This window comes from Scatophagus argus, chromosome 21, assembly GCF_020382885.2.
Source record: "Scatophagus argus isolate fScaArg1 chromosome 21, fScaArg1.pri, whole genome shotgun sequence".
Classification (NCBI taxonomy): domain Eukaryota; kingdom Metazoa; phylum Chordata; class Actinopteri; family Scatophagidae; genus Scatophagus; species Scatophagus argus.
The window spans coordinates 18,644,082-18,662,607 of record NC_058513.1 but is presented as its reverse complement, the minus strand read 5'-3'; the positions used below and the strand labels follow the sequence as shown (position 1 = coordinate 18,662,607).

General features: G+C 45.6%; 1 protein-coding gene across 3 annotated transcripts; it reads left to right on the top strand.

The window, feature by feature from the left end:
* The first annotated feature begins 29 nt into the window (after positions 1 to 29).
* abca5 (ATP-binding cassette, sub-family A (ABC1), member 5) lies at positions 30 to 17,860 on the top strand. 3 transcript variants are annotated; one of them, XM_046376547.1, is made up of 39 exons: positions 50 to 183; positions 1,312 to 1,481; positions 2,453 to 2,639; positions 3,270 to 3,443; positions 4,074 to 4,171; positions 4,757 to 4,983; positions 5,098 to 5,239; positions 5,429 to 5,617; positions 6,049 to 6,196; positions 6,283 to 6,460; positions 6,799 to 6,857; positions 7,695 to 7,981; positions 8,374 to 8,493; positions 8,766 to 8,904; positions 9,134 to 9,224; positions 9,549 to 9,688; positions 9,786 to 9,905; positions 10,008 to 10,209; positions 10,421 to 10,587; positions 10,839 to 10,966; positions 11,100 to 11,237; positions 11,329 to 11,442; positions 11,557 to 11,727; positions 11,854 to 11,967; positions 12,173 to 12,310; positions 12,414 to 12,482; positions 12,596 to 12,687; positions 12,825 to 12,948; positions 13,103 to 13,220; positions 13,314 to 13,405; positions 13,482 to 13,657; positions 13,910 to 13,985; positions 14,131 to 14,225; positions 14,560 to 14,679; positions 14,770 to 14,922; positions 15,196 to 15,275; positions 15,372 to 15,427; positions 15,520 to 15,948; positions 17,300 to 17,860. In XM_046376547.1, exons 1-38 carry the CDS (start codon positions 171 to 173, stop codon positions 15,658 to 15,660), a joined length of 5,046 nt encoding a protein of 1,681 aa, XP_046232503.1. In that variant the 5' UTR covers positions 50 to 170; the 3' UTR covers positions 15,661 to 15,948; positions 17,300 to 17,860. The 3 variants fall into 3 exon arrangements, with proteins under 3 accessions (XP_046232505.1, XP_046232504.1, XP_046232503.1); XM_046376549.1 differs by lacking the exon at positions 17,300 to 17,860 and having other exon boundaries at positions 30 to 129; XM_046376548.1 differs by lacking the exon at positions 17,300 to 17,860 and having other exon boundaries at positions 46 to 183; positions 1,266 to 1,481.
* The last annotated feature ends 666 nt before the right edge of the window (positions 17,861 to 18,526 follow it).

Sequence of the window (18,526 nt, the reverse complement as noted above, 5' to 3'; positions counted from 1 at the left end):
GTCATTAACACGCAGGTCTGATCTGATTGGTGAACGTCCCACTTTCTGTCTTTGACAGGGGAAAGTAGCGACGCTAGAAATAAGGCTGTCGGTTTAGGGCTTGACTTGACATGAAACCACGTCTGTAATGTAAGGATATTAAATCACAAATTGGGCAAAGATATGTCTTAATGTATTTCATACGTGAGTATATTAATGTTTGCGTTTCTCAGTGCATATGTGTGTTTGCTACAGGATATCTGCTGTGTTGCTGTAGCTTGCTAGCATGTTTCCTTTGCTCTTGCGCATTCACAGCGCGTTAGCTCGGACGACACAAGCATCTCATTTCTGGCTGTTAATTTAGCGCGCAGCCACGCGTTTTCGGCTGACCCTAGCTCCACTTTTTCTAATTTCCAATCAAACCAAGAAGACAGGGCTTCTCGAATACAAACAAACAGTAGGATGACACGCTGAAATGTCCTTTGCCAGCATACCACATAGCAGGTTAGCGAGAGTTCATAGGCTAACGTCAGCTAGCGGTTAATGAAAACTGGCTGAAAGCTGATTGGACAGGTACCTCAGGTAAAGCCACTTCACCAAGGTGGTCAAAGTGCGGTCGTCAATACGGCCACGGGATTTCAGCCAGTGATTCACAGCATCGCCGTGAGCTGTGCTGAAACAGCGGGTTATTCTCACGAAGCTGTCGCAGGAAACGCGACAGCTTGCCGTCTCAGTAAAGGTAGTTAAGGGAACTAGTTATAAAGATGATGTTTAATCCACCTTTGTAGTGCATAAACACAACCATAAACTGTATGGAAAAAGGTTAAGTGTTTCAAAACATACATAAACGCAAGGTGTTCCTGCTGTTATTGTTGTTATTTTGTTCAGTACAGCTTCAGTTATAAAAACTTTTGAACTGAATCTGAAGATGTGTTTTGAAACTCTGAGACAGATTGACAGGAAGAGCCAGAATTCAAATTCAGATCGACACTTTTGTGGTGGAACACACAGGCCTGCTGTGGGCAGTCATGACTTTTTTGTCATGGTGGAGCAAAGCATCCACCCAAAGCAAACATCTTGCTTGCAGTAATTCTGCTCTGAAGGGTAGATACTCTAACAAAATAGTCTCCTATAAGTTCATGTGCCCGAAGTCCTGAAATGTGTGCTTGTGTACTATCCGACATGTTAGGGAAGGATGATAGATTTAAAAAAAAAACAGATGCACACCGATTTTTGTCTAGGTCACATAATCAGCTAATTGTATGTATGTGCTAATTAATGTCCAGGATGTAAGTTTATCATTTGCTCTGGATTTCTTGGTGGAATTGGCAGCTGAGGCCAGCATTAAGGAGACGACTTCTTGTCCGCACGGCATCCACATGAGGCATGCTGGAGGTATGCAGCCCACCTACAAGAGAGATGCCGGAGTCTGGCACCAAACAAGAAGTCTTCTCTACAAGAATCTGCTCATCAAATGGAGGACAGAGCAACAGAGTCTTCAGGTGCTTAGTTTTCAACAGACTGACAAGCTTGAGGTCAGGGTGGAGGCTGGTTGCTGCTGCACGCTCCATATTCTGTCTGGTTCTCTGAATAAGCTTCTCTCTCTGCGTTTAATTAGCCATAAGCCACCCAAACGTTTGGCCCTTGTTAAAGCAATACATACGCAATATAAATTTTGCTTTTGTTCTTTGTTGGACCATACATTATTTATTTTGCTTCATGTCGCACTGACGCATTTTTAATGTCTCTGTCTGTCAACTTTTCAGCACAGGGTGACATACTGCAGCTTCCTTAGCTGTGAGTAATACAGCTTGTTTATGTCGTGTTAGAGGTGCCAGCTGTTTGTCTCTGGATGCTTAAGCTAACTGGAGACCAGATAAATCCTGTTATGCTTTGCTCAGTGGGAAGTGGAAAACAGAACCCGGCTTTGTTGGTTTGCAAGGAAAATCTATGATATTTGGGAGGACAGAGTTTTTGCTAAATGACATTTTAAGTTCTGCTGTGGTCACAGATAATCCCAGGTGAACCAAATCCAGTCTGAGTTTTCCCTGCCTAACCACAGCAGTAGATTTTTATTTCTCAGTCTAAAGCTGTTTTTAAAACCAGAGAAGCTCCTGAATCAGCTCTTGATGTGCTAACGGCTCCAGATTTATTGTTGCAATTCACCATGTTGCTCAAGGTCAAACTGTGACATGTTGTTTATGGCTCGTATTATTTGTTATGAGGTTTGTTCTGCCCTTTCAAACCCTTTCAGGACCCTCCAAGACATTAGGGTCAGTGACTACAGTGCTTATGTGAATGAGGAGCAGAAGGTGAATGTAAAAGTGGTAGTTTTAGTATTGATTATTATTTCTTTCAGTGATTATGTGTGTGGTAGGATTAATTTAGAGTAGGAATTTCCTCCAAGAATGACCTATAGAAAACGAAAACTATGTGTGATGTTTTCCATGTGCTCGTATCTATCTGTCTGCAGGAATTGATCCTACCTCTGCTACTGTTGGGTCTCTTGATACTCATCAGCGTCCTGAACCCTCACGTTTATTATGGAGGCATCAGCACCACGGAGCTGGAGTTTGAGGAGCAATTCTTTAAGGGCCTGGGCTACACGCCAATCACGAACATCACCAGCCACATCATGGAAGAGGTGGCCCAGGAGATGCGTAAGAGCTCAAAAACCATTTGATCCTTTAAATTCACTTACTGTATAAGACATGGCTGTTGTTTGAAGGAAATCTGACCAACTGGTCAACTCTTGGTGAAGAACAAAGTTCAGGAGACTTGGATCTCTAAGGCAGAAACATTTAATGATGCTCAGTGTGGCTTAGGCATAACAACACAAGTGAGACTCTGTGAGGTCTGCCATGTGTCCCATATTCTTCACTTCTAAGTGACGTCCTACTACACTGATAAGGTAGTTATGCACACCTAAGTCACTTTGTAATTACCAGCTCACATTCACTACATTCTAAAATGGAGTCAGTCTGTTTCTCTGTCAAGTCTGGGACAAAGTTGGATATCTGGTAACCTTGGTTGCTAGGATACGGGGCCGCTCTGTCAGTTCATCTACCGTCAGCTGTCCTCCCCACCACTGGCAGCCCAGTCCCGTGAACTCAAGTACCCCTTCATCAGCACCACCATTAATGTTCCAGATGTGTTCATTTGAATTCATTTCAAAGTGTTGAAATTGTACTCATAGAAAAAATGTGACAGAGGAACTGAAAGCTACAAGATTATGGAACACCATATATTCTTGGTTTTTGACTCTTTTATCCTCCTCCTCGTGTTCTCAGAAATGCCGCATGGTCTGGAGATGTTTGCCAGTGAGGAGGACTTGGAGAACGCCAGCCTGTATGAGCCTTCCACCTACGTCGGCGTTGTGTTCACGGACAGCTCAGCCATGTCTTACAGACTGCGCTTCCCCTACAACCAGCTGCCCCTACCCAGCGATTACACAGAATCTTTTGGTAAAGTCTGATGGGATTTTCTTAAACAGCGTTCAGACCCCCCCCCCCCCATCCCCCATTTATATTCCATAACTTGTAGACTCCCACCAGTTTACAGGCTGTAAACTTTTGGCATATGCTGAACACTACCTGTCTGAGACCTTTGTGTGTCCTGTGCCTTCCCTTTAATATTTAAAACTGGCCACACAGTGCAGAAAATGCCAATTTCTGGTTTATTATTATTTAAGAATAACACTGCAGAAGAAGCTTTGCTAACATGTTGCATATTAGTTGTTGTGAAAAAGAAAACGTTTGGAACCATCACAACTGCTTCAAACTGTTTTTCAGTAAATGTTGAAGCAGAGGGGGGGTTTCTTGCACAGCTTCACCGTCCTCCAAGATGCATGGTGAAGAGGAAAAAGTTTAAAGAGGTCAAAACTGCAGTTAACACGTGTAGTCTGTAGAATAGTTTTATTTGTACAACACACAACAACTCACATTCATCAGAAACTGGAAACTAGAAGGGCAGCATCAGAGAAACCATCAGTCAGGCAGGCTTAATCAGGCAAATTTGTTTTCGATTAAATGTAAGCAAGATGTTCTCCTACCACAGCTGAAATATAAAGTGTCATTGTGCTTGTGCCCCTTTAGCCAACTGTTTTACCAGCTCGGTGAACTGCAGAGCGGCTAATTACTGGTACAAGGGCTTCATCCGCCTCCAGTCTCTGATCGATGCAGCCATCATCCAGGTGAGCCAGAGAGCAGCGCAGTGTTCCCCGTTCGACCCTAAAGCAGTGCTGTCCAAAACTCCCACTCACACCGTCCTGAGTGTTGTTCAGGAAACGGCAAAGAAAATGCTGGTTCTTATTTAAAGGAAACACCCTCAGTTCAGTTCCCTACCCAGTACATGTCATATTTTTGAGGACAAATGCTAAAATGTTGTGACATTTGTGGTTAATTCTAAAATGGCAAAGATAGTTTAAGAAGTGATTTGTTGATTATTTTATTGTCTGACGGAAAATTTACAGTTTTTACAACTTTAAAGTTGTTTTCACAAAGATGGCTGCCTCGTTGAATCTGAGGATTTGCAGATTTTTTTTTTCTTCTAGTTGAGTATCATCGTGTCTCAGATATCTTTCGGAGTGTTAGTCAAATAAAACAAACAATTAAATCCCTTACCTTGGACTCTCTAAACTTATATTATACTGGGCATGTTTCACATGTATTTTCAGTTAAAAAATAGCTGATAAATGAATCTGTAATGAGGATGATTGTTGCTCACAGTCATAGTTTGACACAGTCTGATGTGCTGTTGGTTTGTCTGTGACGTGCAGATGCAGACAAAGCGTTCAGTGCGGAGCGAGATGGACCTGAAGGTAATCATGATGGGTCAGCCAGGCTCTGTGGAGGTGCAGAAATTCCCCCACGCCCTCATCTCCATCTATCTGGTCCTGGCCTTCACTCCCTTCGTCACCTTCCTTATTGTCAACGTGGCAGCTGAGAAGGAGCATCGCCTCAAAGACACCATGACCATGATGGGGCTCTACGACACGGCGTTTTGGTGAGAGAGAAGAGGGCATCACTCGCCGTAGCGTCACACTCTTAGCAATCTGTAAAAACCTGATTCCTGCCTGCTTGTTGTTCATATGGTTCAGGTGTTTATGTTGTACCACAGGTTGTCCTGGGGTCTCCTGTATGCTGCTCTGGTGACCATCATGTCCATCCTGATGTCCATTATTGCTACGTACACAGCCCTGTTCCCCAACAGTGACTTCTTTGTCATCTTCTTCCTCATCTTCCTCTATGGGATATCATCAGTAAGTAGAGCTGTGAAGGTGGCAAAGTAAACCCCTAAAGGGTCACTTCACCCAAATTACATTAGTATCTTCTCTCTCACTCCCTCTCTTTTTTCTCTAATAATAATAATGAAAATATTTGTTTATATATTTGCCTTCTCCCACCTATGACTGCTTTCTTCTTCTTTGTCCCTCTCTCTCATTTCACAGATCTTTTTCTCCTTCATGCTGACTCCGTTATTTAAGAAGCCCAAGTTTGCCAGCACAGTGGGCTCCATGCTGACGGTTTTGTTTGGCTGCCTGTCACTGTTCACTGTGCTGATGAAGGACTTCCCACAGCCGCTGGTCTGGCTTCTCTGCCTGCTCTCCCCCAGTGCCTTCTCCATAGGGATTGCACAGGTAACACACACACACACACACACACAAACACAGAGCCACACCTCCACACCTCGCTCCTCTGGTCATCTCGGAGTAATGAAGTGCCAAACTGGCCAAGAATAATGCTGCCTCCTAGGATCCTTCAAAGGGTTCATATCCATCAAACATAATTTGTTTTACTTTAAAGCGCTTTGTATAATTTTTGCTACACACCTTTATGAAAGCTTAAAATATTTCTTTCTGGATAGTGCTAGTTGAGGTTGGTCATACTGCTGGCTATAAAATACAAATTTTGTAAGTAAAACAATCATTAAGTAGCCCAGAGGAAGTGGCTTACTGTCCGTTGACCACAGGTGCTCCTTACTCTGGTGTTTGTGTATTGGAAGAATGATGCACAGTGTGGAGGCTAATAACGGTGGCTGTAGATGGCTGATCTGTAAGTGTGTGTTTAGGTGGTTTACCTGGAGGCCCAGGGAGATGGAGCTGTGTTTTCCTCCCTGGCCAACGGCCCACATCCTCTTTACGTGCCCCTACTCATGCTGGTTGTGGACTGCATCCTCTACCTTTTGTTGGCTGTCTACCTGGACCAGGTGCTGCCTGGTAAGTACACACACACACACACTAAGCTACCATTGTGGAGTATTACCATTATGAGAAATATCTGTCACATTTTGCCTGAAATGCAGGTGAGTTTGGTATGAGGAGATCCTTGGTGTACTTCCTGAAGCCATCGTATTGGTCCAAGCGCAGAAAGCACTATGTTGAAGTGAGCTCAGTATACGAGGCGGAGTTGAACGGCACTCCTGGTGGGGACGAGTCTGTCGAGCCCGTGTCACCCGAGTTCAGAGGGAAGGAGGCAATTCGGTAAAATTTTGAACAATTTTTTAACTTTGGGTTAGTAAATAAAACAATGCAGTTGTAGCATATCAAGCACAATATCTGTATCTGACATATCTATTCAGAACATTTGATATTGAAGCAGAGGGAATCAGTGTGAAGCTCAGTTTTTTAAAAGCCTGGCTCTGCTTTGTTCTTGGTTCAATGCCAACCCTCACTGGTCCACTGGTCCTGACTGAGCAGAGCCTGTGGGACCAGCCTGTAGCCTGAGATCTGCTGCTCACTCTAACACTGGTTCTGTATGTACGCTTCTTTCCTTTCTGTCGTATTTCTTCCTCGGTGCTCATTTGCTCCTCCTGTGGCAGCATCACCAACATCCACAAAGTGTACAAAGAGAAGAACAACGTGGTGGAGGCTCTGAGAGGTGAGAGTCCTGAGCGCTTTGTTCCCACAGTAAGTCTCAGTTTGACTTCACTGTGTCAGATTACTGTGGAATATCTGTTGTCCCATTAGAGAGAAGTAAATTAAATTGGGAATTTCAAAGTGCAGGCCCCCTGAAATACCCAATTTTCTTTTGTGTTTTTGAGGATCCCACAAAACAGTTTTTATGCTTTAGAACTTCACCGCAGTTTGTTTGCACTAACACCACTCCCTCTCATCATCCATTCTGTAGCCTGCTCGACCACTGCTGTCTGTCTCTTTCTTACTGAGCTGGAGAGTAACTTTGAACAGTGTTTTTACAAGCAGCAATGGACAAAGCCTGAACAAATAGAGACTTTTAAATAATAATAAAATTATCTTCCACCTCCAGGCTGACGCTTTAGTCAGTCTCAATGTTTACACTGTCTGTGTTGGTGGAGGGAGGGCATCAGCGCTGTAGACTACATCACTAATCAACGGCTGAGTGGGAGTTTACAGTTTAAAAATTCAGAAAACAATGCAGATGAAGTGGCTCTTTAACCTGAAAAAAGCATGAGTTTGTTTAATACAAAACAAGTCAGTGTGCTCTGGGAACGACTGATTGCAGGCAGAGCATTAGTGCAAAAACAGTAACCAAAATGTAGTTTTACCACAGGTTTTATTTTTTTATTAAGAAGAAACATGGTTTCTACGTGTTCCTTCTTAAACCTCATTTACTCGATCATGCTTCGTTCTGTTGCTCTGCCTACGCTTGATTGTCACCGCTGAAACGATATGTGTGTGACCGTTCTTCCTTTAATGTGTATTTCCTGATTGGTTCTCATGATGCCTTTACATCCAGGTTTGACATTTGACATCTATGAGGGCCAAATCACAGCTCTGCTGGGTCACAGCGGGGCTGGAAAGTCCACCCTCATGAATATCCTGTGTGGCATCTGCCCGCCCACGAACGGCTCGGCGACCATCTACGGCTCCCCTGTAGCAGAGATCGCTGATGCATCAGAAATGAAGCAGCTGGTGGGAATTTGCCCTCAATTCAACATCATCTTTGATGTGCTCACGGTGGAAGAACACCTGCGGATATTCGCTGCCATCAAAGGGATCCCGCCGGCGGACATCGATACTGAGGTATGAAATGTTCAGTTGCTTGTTGATAAAAACGACAAGTTCAGTACACAGCATCCTGACAGCAGAGTTCACGTGACTGGGAAAAACTTGATGTGATATGAATTTTGAATGCAAAGATGTGACAGGAAGTGCCAGATATTATGGAAGCCTGTTCACCAGTGCCATTAAGGCATTCAGAAACATTTGGGAAACAATTAAACCAATGCATCCTTTTCCTCTTTTCACTTTACTGTCTATCATGTTAAACATTTTGTCTAAAAGTCCTTGAAGTCATCGCTATGATGTTTTTTAGTTTTCGATGCCGTATTCAGTAACACAGTGTGAAATTGTTTTTGAAAGAAAGTGACGGTCAGTCTGTTGATCCTTGGTGTGATTGCACTTCTTTCTGATAGGTGACCAAAGTGCTGAAGGATCTGGACCTGGAGAAGATCATGACTGCTCAGGCCAAGAACCTGAGTGGAGGCCAAAAGAGGAAACTCTGTGTGGGCATTGCCATTCTCGGAGATCCCAAGGTACCTGCAGCTTGGAAATTAAATGTTTGCTTTTTTAAACCAAAGTTAATGTATATGCAGGTTTCTCCATCAGAGCTGCAGCTTAACTACCCTTGACTAGGAATAAAGGCTGGTTGTAGCTTTTCCCACTGAAGACAAAAGCCAGATGTTTCAGGGTGTCATTGTGGAGTAAGGAAGTCTCAGAGTTATCGGTAGCTCGGTTACCAGTCCTGACGGGATGACTTCAGCTTGGGCCCCTTCTGAGCAGTTGGCATCATGTTTGTTCCCGTCAGATCCTGCTGCTGGACGAGCCCACGGCAGGCATGGATCCCTGCTCCAGACACCAGGTGTGGTCGCTGCTGAAGAGCCGCAGAGCTGGCAGAGTCACTGTCCTCAGCACGCACTACATGGACGAGGCTGACATTCTTGCTGGTATGAATTTTCTGTGTGACTGAACATTAGAAGAATTTTCTGCATTGCGAAGTGCATCGCCTGCCATCGAGCTGCTTTTCTACTCTGACCTCTGACATTATTCATGTCAACGTTTGAGCGCTGATAGTTGCTCTTTGCCGATGTATCATGAAATAGTTTCCTGCCAGCTTCAGCCTGAGAATCACAGAATCTCTACCTGATCTGTTTTTGTTGTTTTTCTTTTGTCCAGATCGTAAAGCCGTGATCTCTCAGGGGCAGCTGAAATGTGTTGGCTCTTCTTTGTACCTTAAGATCAAGTGTGGTGTTGGTTATCATCTCAGGCAAGCAGATTTTACTTCGACTCCTTACATAGTTCACTTTGTCAACTTTCAAGTACCAGAAATCTCATCATAATAATACTTATGGTTCTGCAAATCCGCAGTTCACTTTGTACCTCAGTTATCGGGCACATGAAGAAGAAACAGTGAAAAACGTCTGGGTTACAAATTCTACAAGAAAAATTCTGATGACGTGAAAATGTTTTTTAAAAAAATATTTCAGTAGACGTTATTGTTTTGCTAAAGTTTGTCATGGTTTGTAATTCCTCCACCCTTGACGACCACATGAGTTTTAGGTGTTTTTTTCATTTTTTTCCTCTGTCACAGAATGTCAATCAGCAAGCGATGTGAAGCTGAAAAGATCACATCACTGGTCAAGCAGCTTGTTCCCAAGGCAAAGTTGTCTCGACAGCACGAGGCGGAGTTGACCTTCACTCTGCCTTTTGAGAGCGTGGACAAATTCCCAGGTCAGATCTAAACACAAATTACATCTCTTCAGTGACTCAGCTTCAACTGCAACAGCAGTGGACCAGCAGCAAGTACTCATTGATTTGTCTTTCATAGGCTTGTTCTCGGAGCTCGACTGTCAACCCGATCTGGGAATTATTAACTATGGGGTTTCCATGACAACACTAGAGGACGTTTTTCTTCGTTTGGAGGCTGAGGCTGAGGTGGACCAAGCTGGTGAGTGTGTTACCAAAGCAGCGTGCAGTATTGTTACATTAGAAACAATCCCAAACTAATCCCCAGCTGAATAAAAGGACGTCGTCTGTTTCATGTCCTCAGACTACAGCGTGTTTAATCGCGAGCAGGCGGAGGACGAGTGTGACAACGCCTCTCTGGACGACGCCGACCAGCAGCTGCTGTCGTTCTCAGACGGCAAGTCTGACGTTGTGTCGGGTCATGCGCTGTGGCGGCAGCAGTTCAGCACCGTGGCCTGGCTGCACATGCTCAACATGAGGCGGGAGAGAAAGGCTTTTGTTTACATGTGAGTGTTCAGGGACAGAATCACAAGCGATCAACTCAGTGAGTATGGAATATGTGTAGGAACCCTGTAATGTAAGATACGTTTTCCCTCTCTTAGCTCGACGCAGCTGATCTCACATCTCATTGAAAATGTCCATATTCTGCTATAGAATTATGAAGAATCAGCACTGACTCTGATGCTGTCTTTCCCTGCCGCCTGCCCTCTCTTGCAGTCTGGCTTTGTTCCTGGTGTTTGTTGTTGCAGTGCTGGTCTTGTCTCTGGCCACCGGAAACATCCAGATTCACACTCCAGAACGTCAGTTTCTGCCCATTTACCTCCTCAAAAGGAACCAGGCTCCCGGGAGATACACCACCAGCCTCCTGGTTCAGAACTCCTCAGGTGAGTGCGGATGGGATTCTGTTTTGGGACCAACTGGAACCTTTTCAGATTCATGTAATATGTGTATTTCAGTGTTGCAAGCTGTAAATGTTGTGATGGGACAGTAAATCTTAATCGATGAGAACGTGTCCTGTGGGTGCAGTTCTCCTTGATTGTGATCCTCTGAATGTTTCTATGCATTCTCCCTTTTGAACTCCTTACACTGCAGGTTTCTTGCGTGTGAGTGCTTTTTCTTTTGCTTGTGCCAACAGAATCTGACATCTCCGATTTCATCCATAACCTGGAGTCTCAGAACATCAAGGTGGAGATGATGAAACACGGCGACTACATGGCGGCGGCCCCGCACAGCGCTGCCATCAACGTAACAGGATCTAACAAGGTCACTTTTAACACTGGGCCCATCGAGTTTATTTTTTGATACCAGATACTTGATGAAACTGGAAACAAAGCATCAGCTGTGATCTCCAGCAGCACCTCAACCTCTCTAACACTTCCTGTCTGTCTGTCAGCAGGGCTTCAGGTACACTGTTGCGTTCAACAGCACTACAGTGCACTCTCTGCCTATGGCTGTCAATATACTGAGCAACGCTCTTCTAAGGGGTCTGAACGGGACTGGACAGATCCGAACCTGGACCAAACCGTTTGACTACGTGAGTATTTGACCGAGTTCCACATCAGATGGCACAGATCTCATCTACCCTGTTCATCTGTAATAAATGTCCACATTATGACGTTCCTCAGCAAATCCCAGACACTACGTCCTACGCTCTGGTGTACATAGAAGCCATCATACTGGGAATGCTGGCCGCTGGAATGCCAGCATATTTTGCAATGGACCACACCCGAGACAGAGAGGTAATCCCTTAGCTGTAGTATTTATTTCAAGAGAAGAAATGTTGCATTTGTTGTACTTTTGCTCCTTTTTATTTTCACCTGTGCTAACTTGTTTATTTGTTTTTTCCTCTTCAGATCAAGTGTCGCTCTACACTGCGCATCTCTGGCCTGGTACCATCAGCCTACTGGTGTGGCCAGGCAGCTGTGGACATCCCATTCTACTACCTCATCCTGTCCTGTATGACCATCATCCTCTTCTCCCTCCACACTGGAAACCTGCTCACCTCCAGCAACCTCACCGCAGTGGTTCGTGCCATCGTGTGCACCTGGCAGCTCACACATGCATTACACGAACTGATTATTCATTCCTGCAGTTAGCACTACTGCGCATATCCCTGATAATGTTTCCATTGCATCGCTTTTCCCTCTCAGGTCCTGTGCATCGTTGGCTTTGGTCCAGCTGTGATCCTCTTCACTTACGTATTTTCTTTTGGCTTCGCCCGGGTCCAGAGCAACAGGGATTTCTTCTCTGTCATCTCCATGATGGTGAGGCAAGATGCCTTGACGGGGCAAACGGAAAATTCTCTCCGAAAAATAAGTCCAAACAGCACAACAGCATGTGTTCCTGAAAGCATTAAGATGAATAACTGCGATGACAATAACATAAATAGGAAGTAAATCCCGTAAGTTTTAAATTCATACTTGAAACATGAAAGAGTCCTGCTTACTGACTGAGTGACTTGTGCCTCAGGTGTGTGTGGTGTCAGCCTCGCTGGTTCAGCTGTTGTTTGTGAACGATATCCTTGGACTGACCAGATACGTGCACAACATCTTGTGTTTCTTCAACCCTCTGTACCCTCTCATGGGCTGCCTCAACTGCATCACCAAGGTGGGATTTCAAGCAGCCAGTTGCTGGATTCTCAGTCTGCCTCTTCCTCTCTCTGTTCCAGATGTTCGGAGTCAGCTGACTTCCATTTTCTTTCATTTTACAGGCGACCTTCTTCCCCTCTCTGTATGAAGAGAACTTCCTGTGGAAAGACCTGCTCATTGCGGTTGTATCTGTACGTATCGGTCACAAAGTAACGACGGTAGAAGTGAGTGTTGTGCCCTCATACTGTGTGTGTGTGTGTGTGTGTGTGTGTGTGTGTGTGTGTGTGTGTGTTTTGGTGGTCAGCCATATCTCCAGTGCATCCTGCTGCTTTTCCTGCTTCGTTGGCTGGAGATCCGTTACGGAGGGAGGGCGATGAAAAACGATCAGTTCTGCAGGTGACGATCGCATTTCAAAAAGTTCACGTTGTCATAATGGAAGATTCTTTTGAATTCACATATCAACACACAAAACCAGATTTGACAGAATAACTTAAAAACGCTAATTAATTAATTTAAAAAAAAAACCTGCACAGGATCTCATCCAGCTCAAAGCCCAAAGTGGAGAGGAACCCAGAGGAAGGGCAGAACGAGGATGAGGATGTCCAGATGGAGAAGGCCAGAGTGAAGGAGGCCCTCACCTGCCAGTCCTGTGAAGAGGTGAGTGAAAATCTGGATGCAGAGCTGTTGTTTGTCTCAGGGGATGATCCACATCAGGCGTGGGCTGAAAACAGAGCAGCTTATGTAAACGGGAGCTTGGGACCTTTAAATTGCTGCGTTTATTGTGTTTCTTCACTGCATCTTGTCCACTCAGAGACCCCTGGTGGTTGTGAGTAACCTGAGGAAGCAGCACAAGGGCCGGAGAGAAGGTTTTTCTCTCACCAAGACGAGGAAACTGGCCACAAAGAACATCTCGTTCTGTGTTCGCAAAGGTACGATTGGTTAGAATGTTTAGGCGTGTTTGGGAGTGTTGAGACACAAGGTCGGCCGTAGTCTTAGGTGATTTGTAAATGCTGTTTCATCAGGTGAAGTTCTCGGACTGCTGGGCCCCAACGGAGCAGGAAAGAGCACCGTCATGCACATGTTGTCAGGTGACACTGACCCCACTGCAGGACAGGTACAGTACAGATAAGACCGAAAATACTGTTTCCTTCAACAGTCCACGCTGTTGGCTCACCGTCTGCTCCATCCAGGTTCTGATGGGGGACTACAGTACAGAATTTCGTCATGTGGACAATCCTTTGGAGCACGTTGGCTACTGTCCCCAGGTGAACCCTCTGTGGCCCAGGGTCACCCTGCAGGAGCACCTGGAGATTTATGCCGCCATCAAGGGCCTGAGAGGACAGGATGTACCCGGGATCATCAAACGGTGAGTCTGGCTTCACTCTCATCAGACCGTAAGAACAACCGGACCAACCGTAAATCACGTTAGCCATCTCAAACTGATAAGGATGACATCCTGTGACGTGAATATTCAGTGTGCGAGCAACAGGAAGTTGTGTGCCATTTTTACAATTCAGTCAGTAATTTGGAGAAGACGCAGGAAGACTTTGAGTTTCTGCTGTGATAATCCTGTAAAGGAAGTTGAAGTTGCTGACGGTTGTTCTGTGCCTGTTGCCAGTGTGGTGAGTGCGCTGGAGCTCAAGGACCACTTGAACAAACAGGCCAAGACCCTGTCAGCAGGACTCAAGAGGAAGGTGAGATTGTCAGAAAGACGCCCAGGAGAGACTTCCTGTCAGACTTCTACAGTTCAGCGTTCCATCGAGCCACAGCGATTGAATGTTTAACTCAGAATTCTGCCTGTCTGTTAAATGTTTGACTGTGGTGTCCGTTGGTTTACAGCTGTGCTTCGCTTTGAGTATGATCGGGAATCCTCAGATCGTTTTGCTGGACGAGCCGTCGTCAGGGATGGACCCCAAGTCCAAACAGCGCATGTGGTGAGACGTGTCCACCGTCTGTGTTGTCTGTGTTCCTGTGAAATAATGGGTTTCAGTTAAAAACACGAGATGCAAAAGTAGAAAATAAACAAGTGCTGGGAAAGCTGACTGAGAATTTAGCAACTTGTCCACAGCAGACTAAATCAGAAAACATCACAGCTTCTTTCTGATTGAACACGTTACGGTTTAGTCTTTGTTTTTACTCTCAGAAAGTGTTGCTTGTGTTGTGGCTCTTGGTGTTTTCCTTTGAGAGGTCACACAGGAGGTTCAGCCACGCTGAGGACGTCCTCCCTCTCGCATTGCAAACCTCTGACCTCGTGTCTCCTGTGTGCAGGAGGGCCATTCGTGCTGCTTTCAAGAACCGTCAGCGGGGAGCCGTCCTCACCACGCACTACATGGAGGAGGCGGAGGCCGTGTGCGACCGCGTAGCCATCATGGTGTCTGGCCAGCTCAGGTTGGTGCTCGCGTGCTCTGACGGAACTCGTTCTGAAAGAAGCGATGAAGAAGCGGGTCACTTAGGGCTCCGTCTGTTCTTCTCCACCAGGTGTATCGGCTCCATCCAGCATCTGAAGGGAAAGTACGGCCGAGGCTACAGTCTGGAGGTGAAGCTCAGAGAGGAGCTGATGGGGCTCCAGCAGGTGGCGCTGCTGCACAAAGAGATCCTGCGAATCTTCCCTCACGCGACCCGGCAGGAGAGGTGAGTCCGACTGAGCGAAGGTCGCCTCAGGATTCGGATCTGAGGGCCAGCGGCAGGCTAAAGGGAGGCTCACTGAGCCCCCGAACCGGACCGAAAACCCAGTTTAGAATCGAAATCGTGACACCCCATCAGAGAGCAGATAACGTATGCTGACTTTACAAAAAGGATAATAACGTTCTCATAACATAACGTACGCTGATGTGAGGGAAGACAGAAAAGCTCTGCTGAAGCCACATGTGATTCAGCTCAATGTGCTGCCTGATTTCCCTGCAGCTTCGCCACTCTGATGGTTTACAAGGTCCCCATGGAGGACGTCACATCGCTGGCCGAGGCTTTCACTCAGTTAGAGAGGGGTGAGTCATCAGACACACAGACTCACACACTCACACACACACACTCCTGCTCGCTCAGTCAATGGAATTTATCTTCTTGATCTTTTTGATCTTCAGCCAAGCAAAGCTTCAACTTTGAGGAGTACAACTTCTCCCAGTGCACGCTGGAGCAGGTAGGTGGTGAGAAAACAGCAGAGTCACGCAGACGTCGGCGTCCAGGTGAGCCGCAGTTCAGATCGGATGGCAAATGTTTTCTGTGCTGCAGGTGTTCATAGAGTTTGCCAAGGAGCAGGAGCAGGAGGAGGACGAGGTCGGCTCCCTCAGCACCACGTTCCAGTGGCGGCGGCTGCGGCAGGACGGCTCGGCTTCGGCCACCCACGCGGACAGCATCGTGCACCAACTCTGAGCCGACCGGGACCGACCGGGTTTCAGCGCCTGGCGGAGGGCCACGCCAGCACTCGCTCGCTCCACGTTCACCAGCCGTACCTGAGCGGCCATCCTGCGGGCCGGGGCTCACACACACAGACACACACACACACGCTTGGACTAACTGTGTGTGTGTTCACGGCCCCTTTTGTCTGGGTCTGAGGTGATGTGTGTGACCCTCGTCCACTGGTGCTCCCAGTTTTCTGACCGGCACCGACCGATGGGACGCCTGCTCCTCTTTCTGACGGCGTTTTTATCTTCGCAGGGAGTGAATAAACAGAAATACATAGAAATGATAATATCTAATATTTATGCTTTGTGATCCTCTCCTTGCGTTCTCCTCCGAGTGCGGCGTTACAGTGAGCGTGTTTGTTTCTGTCCGTCGTGTTTGTGAAGACGTTTTGGTTTTTTCGAAGCACCACCGCGACTGGGCTCCAACCACGATCGTACCAAAGCAGCACGTGTGTGTGTGTGTGTGTGTGTGAGAACCACACACTCCCACACCTCGTCACACCCACTGAGAAGTGCTTTTTGTTCCTTAGTGTCAGTAGCATGTGCACAAGTCGTTTGCATAATAGTTCTAAAGCCGAGGCGGCGCCGTGGGTTGTGTTTCTCCTCCTCTTTACACCAGCATGCACATCTCATCATCCACACACACACAGATTTGAAGTCCACTTTCTCCCGGAGTGTTTTCGCTCACGAAGAGGTTGATTACTTTGAGCGTTGGTCTTCGTCCCGCGGCCTTCGCCCTCTGCAGGTTTAGCTTGGAACTGGAACCCGGGGAATGTAGTGGAAGAATATGCACACCAGTACATGTAGCACACTGCCCTCGTGAGGCGCGAGCCGGGGCCGCGACCTCGGAGACGTGAGGAGGCGTTCTGAGTTTTGAATGTACGTCTGGCCCTGGTGAGCGGAGGGTTCGTAACTCAGCGACCGCTCGGGTCGTCACTCTGCTTCACTTTGGTGCCGCTTTTAAATCTCACAGTTGTGTTTCATCGACTCCTATTTAACCGTGTTGTGTGTGTGTGTGTTCGTGTTGTACATACTGTGTGTAGTTTGTGTCTGCATATTTAAACCGATAAATTGTAATTTTTTTCTTGACATTCAGGTGAGGGTATTTAATGGCTAAAGGGAATTTGAAGGCACACTTTGGTTTTATTGCTCACAAACAGACCTGCCAGGTGTGTTTCGGTCCACCTCAGACAGGATGTGAGCTCGTGAACTTTTTGGAAGTTTGTGTACTTGGAATAGAATTTAGAATTTTCGTTTTAAAGGCAACTGAGGGATTTTCGATATGAATTATAAATACGATACTGAAGGGAATACAAAACCTGAGTTAGTTTTGTGTCATGACGATGAAATGCTTTGTCATGTTTCAGTCTCGTGTTCGTGCAGCAGCTTCTGCTGCGTCGTCCGTAACTGAAGTCAAGAGAGACGATTCAGAGGTTTTTTTAAAATATTTGTGAGACGGATGAAGAGGTGGAACGAAGGTCGTCGGCTTTCGTTCAGTGCACACGTGATGAATAAGAAATGACTTGGAGTTTATGCCTTAGTTTCCGTCCTTTCAAATGGGAGAACTTTATTTAATCTTTGTCGTCGTTTTATTTGCACACATGTAGCCTCGTTCCTGCAAACGGATTGAAAGAGCGGCACTGCAGACGCGTGCAGAGGACGGATGTCTCCGATGAACACTGGATGTTTCATTGTGGTTTTCCCAAGTGCGGTGTGACGTCATACTCTGTCAGTTTCAGTAACATGTAGCCACCCGGGTGACAGTTTTACACTCCTCTCCGCTTCCAGAACAAAACTCATCACATCCGGTTGGAATATTTCACATGAAGAAAACCAAACTATTCTTTGTCTCTGTGGGAGGTGGAGCATTTAAGCAGCTGGCGTAGGCAGTGGAGCGGATTTCTTCTTGTTTTACTGGTGGTGGTTAGAAAAAGAATTAAAAAAGAACAAAAAAATTGCACTATTTCTGGGAACTTTTATAACCTTTCTTTATATTATGCAATCTTTGTAAGGTGATCTGTTGACTGATTTTATTTTTTAAAGACTGTGGTTTAGCTGTGTGCCGTATTTTCCTGCTGTATCGCCCGCATGTCTGGATGGACACTTGTCATTAATGAACTCTGTGGTCTCTGCACAGTCTTTCCATGAATAAACGTTGATCCAAATTATTGTTTTGTCCTTTTTTTCTTCTTTTTTTGACAGACCAGGAAGACGGGTGCTGATCTGACTAACCTCAGTGGTACTGCTGAGTAAAAACTTGGTGTTTACGTCCTTACACGTTCTTTGTTTTACAAGCTTTGTATTGTCCACATAAAAGAAAAAAAATTAATATCATATACTATGTATCTACATCGTTCATAGATTTGCACACTGCTATTAAAAATGTTTAAAAAATTGAAATGTTTTGTCTTTCTGCTGGTCTGTCTGTTAATAAGACATTCCTTAACTTGACGTAAAATGTATTGAAATGATTGGATTTGCTGCCCTCTAGTGGTCACTGTGAGGAACAACGACATTTAAACTGCTGCAGACGAGAGCGCCTACTTACGTGTTCTGGCGATTCCTTTCAAAATAACAGTCACCAAACTGACGCAATGAAGAAATAAACACGATTATTCAATATTAATTACTGATTATTAATTTTCTTTTAATGTCATATTGTTATTCATAGTTAAGTTTGCTGCTAATGTTAACAGTGTCTGTAAAATAAGAGCTTCAGTATGTTTTTTTATCGATACTTCTATACAAAGTGCCTCAGAAAAGGTACGTTCTTTCATGTGGAAACATCCCAATAACGGCCAGAGTCATGAAATAACACCAACATCATCAAACAT